The sequence below is a fragment of the Frankliniella occidentalis genome, unplaced genomic scaffold (assembly GCF_000697945.3).
Source record: "Frankliniella occidentalis isolate FOCC.00 unplaced genomic scaffold, Focc_3.1 Scaffold434, whole genome shotgun sequence".
Lineage (NCBI taxonomy): Eukaryota > Metazoa > Arthropoda > Insecta > Thysanoptera > Thripidae > Frankliniella > Frankliniella occidentalis.
Window position 1 is genome coordinate 5,923 of NW_026267554.1, and position 3,701 is coordinate 9,623.

Genomic DNA, 3,701 nt, shown 5'->3' on the forward strand with positions numbered 1-3,701 from the left:
TTTTATTTTTTATGGCGTATTATTCCTGCGACGCCCAACGCGACCCTTCTCGCCCAGTCGGTGCGCGTACGGTACGGCGCCGCACTCTCTCCCTCTCTTTGCGGCGAGGCCCCCTTGGCGCGCTTGGCGCGGGCCGCGGCCGCAGAGGTCCCGACCGCCCATTGTGCCGGTGTGGCCGGAGCCGCGGGCCGGGCCCAGGTCAGGGCTGGCCCTGGCGCGCGCGCCCGGCACCGCGCCCGGCACGTGCCCGTCAGAGGGGAGAGGAAAGGGGGAAGACCTATGGGGAGTCCTCACCTGCCATGGCCTGCTCGTCAGTCAGCGACTCGCCGTAGATGCTGTTGATCTTGCCGCAGTAGCTGCTGGCGTTGCCGGCGCTGCTGCTCCGGCTGCTACTGCTGCTGCTGCAGCTGCTGCCGTGGCGGCCGACGCCCAGCCCGCGGCCGGGGACGCCGGGCGGCAGCAGCGGCAGCCTCCGCGACGGCGGCGGTCCCCGCTGGCCCTTGGGCCGTACCAGGTAGATGGCCTCGTACACGCCGCTCGTCGACACGGCGTCGTCGGCCTCGGCGGGCGCGGGAGGCGAGGGCGGCCTCCGCTCCGATAGGACGTCGTCGTAGATGTTGTCCTCGGTCTCGTCCTCCTCCTCCAGGGTAGTGGCGACGCGCTGCGGGCTGGCCTGCGCCTGCACCGCGGCCGACGCGGGCCCCTGCTGGCCGGCGCTGTCCACGAACTGGTACCCCTCGCCCTCGCAGTCGTCGTAGTTGCCGCCGCCGCACGTCTCGTACATCTCCTGCTGCGGCTGCTCGTCGCGCTTCTTGACGTCCACGCCGATGTCGTCGTAAATGTTCTCGTCCGTCGGCGAGACCACGTCGTCGTACAGCTCTTGAGGGTCATCGTCCACCTCGGGGTTGTCATCGCGGCCTGCCAGAGAGACTTCCACGTCTGGCTCGATCAGGGCGGGGACGGCCCGGAAGGATGGGCCGTCATCGGTATCCTTCCGCTTGCTCTGCTGCGGGACGGGAGGTGCTGGCCTCCACAGGAAGGACCTGTTGGCCTGGATCTTGGCGTTCATGGCCTCCTCGTCGTCCTCCTCCGCGAGTGTGTTGCGCTCCGGAAGTGCCGGCGCGACGGGGGGTTCCTTCTCGTCGGCGATCTCGCCAGGAGGCGGAAGCTTGGGGGCTGTGACCTCCGGCGCGACAGGCAGGGGGACGGGGCTCACCGCCCTGGCCAGGATGTCCCTGACGGGTGTGCTGCTGGAGGTGGTCGCTGGACGCTGGTCCGGGGGTGGTGTGGATGGCAACGGGGGTATGGCATCAATGTCGTCGTCGTCAAAGTTGACCACGACCAGTCTCTTGGAGGAGTTCTCCGACAGCACCGACTTGGACGTCTTGAGCATCACCTTGTGGTTGTAGGAGCGTCTGGCCTTGTCCGCCAGGGCCTTGTCGGCCAAGGTCTCCTCCCTGACTCGGCGCGCGCCCGGGCTGACGGGGCTGACGGGTCGCTGAGGTTTGCGGCGGGATGTCTCCTCCTTCTTTGGCACATCGGATATGGCAGTCTCCTCCGCGGCGCCCGCGCCTAGGGTGAGACCGTTGGTGGCAGGGGGGTCCACGGCGGGAGGGGTCTGCGTCGCGCCGTCCTGGGTAGTGGGCCGCGATTTAGTGGTCTGGGTCGCGGTCTCTCCCGGGCCATGCTCGAAGATCTTCACGGCGGCCTTCACCTTGTTGCCGTTGGCCGCGACGCGCGATTTGGCGAACGACGGCCTCTTCCGGACGAGCGCCACCTTGGACTGCTTGTCCTGGAGGTCCTGCAGGTGGTGGATCTTGTCGCTGAGGGCCTTGACCTCGTCCATGATGGCGGGCGACACGGACTTGAGGACGCCCGCACGGTTACCGACAATGATCTTGATGTCCGGCGCCGGGCTGGGGCTCGTCGGTGACGTCGGCGGCGTGGTCTCCTCCATCGAGTTAAACTTGGTGGCGAGGGCCTGGACGCGGCTGCTACGCGTCGACGGGATCGTCACCTTGACGGCCGCGGTCACCGCCGGGGTGTGCGTCCGCGACTTGGTCCTGTGCGCCGCCACCTTGAAGGAGGGCTTGCGCGCGGGACTGGCGCCCCGCCGCCCGTCCGCGTCGGAGCTCTTCCGCGACAGGGCCTCCCTCCGCAGCGACGAGGCCACTGCCGTGGCGCCGGGCCGCGAGGCGCGCTCCCGCCACCAGTCGTCGGTGACGGTCTTGGTGCGCTGCCCCGCGCCGTTGGGCGTCGCGGCGGCCGCGGTGGCGACCGCTGTGGCGGAGGCCGGCTTGCTGGACGGCGCAGGTTCCACGGCCTGCACGGCCGGCTTGTCTGGGAGCAGCACGGCCGCCTTCCTCTCGAGGCGCTCGTGGCCTCGGACATTCTTGTTGTTATTGTTGACGTTGTTCTTGGGCTTGGCGGGCGGGCTGGGCGGCTCCTTCTTAGCGTCCAGGTTCGGCAGCTCGATGAGCCGGCTGAGCGCGCTCACGGTGCGCTTGCCGTTGAGCCCGAGCGGGCCCAACCCCGGTCCCAGCCCGCCCTTGTTGCACTCCTGCTGGTCGCTGATGACCTGATGCAGGAACGACTTGAGCGCCGGCCGCACCCCGACGACGGTCTCGACGCCGCCATCCTCGTCGGTCGCCTTGGCCTTCATGGCCTCCACGCGGAGCGCGCCGAGGCCGGGGCCAGGGCCGAGGCCTGGGCGGGGAGCCAGCGCACGGCCATTCACAGCGGCATCTGCAACAGAGAGACAGAAATAGGGGATCAGTCAGGTACGGGGAAGAGAGAGTGAGGGAGACCAAACAGGTGTTTTCCTAGTTGCCCATCAGTAAAAAAAGGGGTACATGTCGTGAAATGCAAATGCACCTGCCCACTACACACAACAGTGCCTCTTTCTCGCACTCCCAGCGCGTGCGCACCTACATCACATCATAGAGACGCCTGCCTAAAGCCCCTTCTATTCCTGGCCGCCGCAGGCGCGTCAGCCGCACATCATCAGAGCGTAAAAAGGTGGCCGCATCATCGACGATCGACGACAACGACAACTCCTCAGCGCGGCTGTGGGAGCGGCGTGGCGGCGCTGATCGGGCCACGACGCGGTCACACCTCTCGGCGGCGCCGCGGCTCGCACGCTTTCAATGGGCTATGCTGCTCGGCGGCGACAAAACGACACCGTCGTCGTCGTCACCGTCACCGCGCCGCGCGCTTTTTGCTTCATTCATTTTTGAGTAATGGTCAGCGAGCAAAGCACGGCACCGGGGCCGGGGCGGCTCCATAGCCCCGCAGGCGGCGCGCGCATTCACACGGCGGCGTGGCGCTCGCACTGGTGCCGCCTGGAGCCGCCTGCTGGACCTAATGGAGGCTTGTTTCCCCTGGGCGGCGGGTCCGGCCCGGCCTCGCCTCGGCCCTGATGCAATCGCGTGGAAAGCGGAGCTGCATATTAGAGGGGCGAGGCGGGGTGGGGCCAGCGGGGCAGCCGCGCCCTTATGGGACCGTGACAATGGGCGCAGACCCTCCGCGTCGACAAAAGTCTCCCGTCGTCACCGCACCGCTGTGGAAGACATTGTTCGAGTAGAGGAGTAGTGCGCGCCGTGTCAGCACCAGAGTGCATTAAGATAAAAGAACGCTCTGAACGGTTTCTTTTAGCAGAGCGCAATGCGTTATTATTTATGTCGTTGTTGTTGTTGAGACAT

At 67.2% G+C, this 3,701-nt stretch overlaps 1 protein-coding gene across 1 annotated transcript in view; it reads right to left on the reverse strand.

The window, feature by feature from the left end:
• Nucleotides 1–2,767, reverse strand: part of LOC113218113 (uncharacterized) — a 7,959-nt gene extending 5,192 nt beyond the window's left edge. Inside the window, exon 1 of the mRNA XM_052274757.1 lies at nucleotides 295–2,767. Within this exon, the coding sequence (XP_052130717.1) occupies nucleotides 295–2,662 (2,368 nt within the window). The 5' untranslated portion in view covers nucleotides 2,663–2,767. The remainder of the gene's footprint in view (nucleotides 1–294) is intronic.
• Nucleotides 2,768–3,701: the final 934 nt, after the last annotated feature.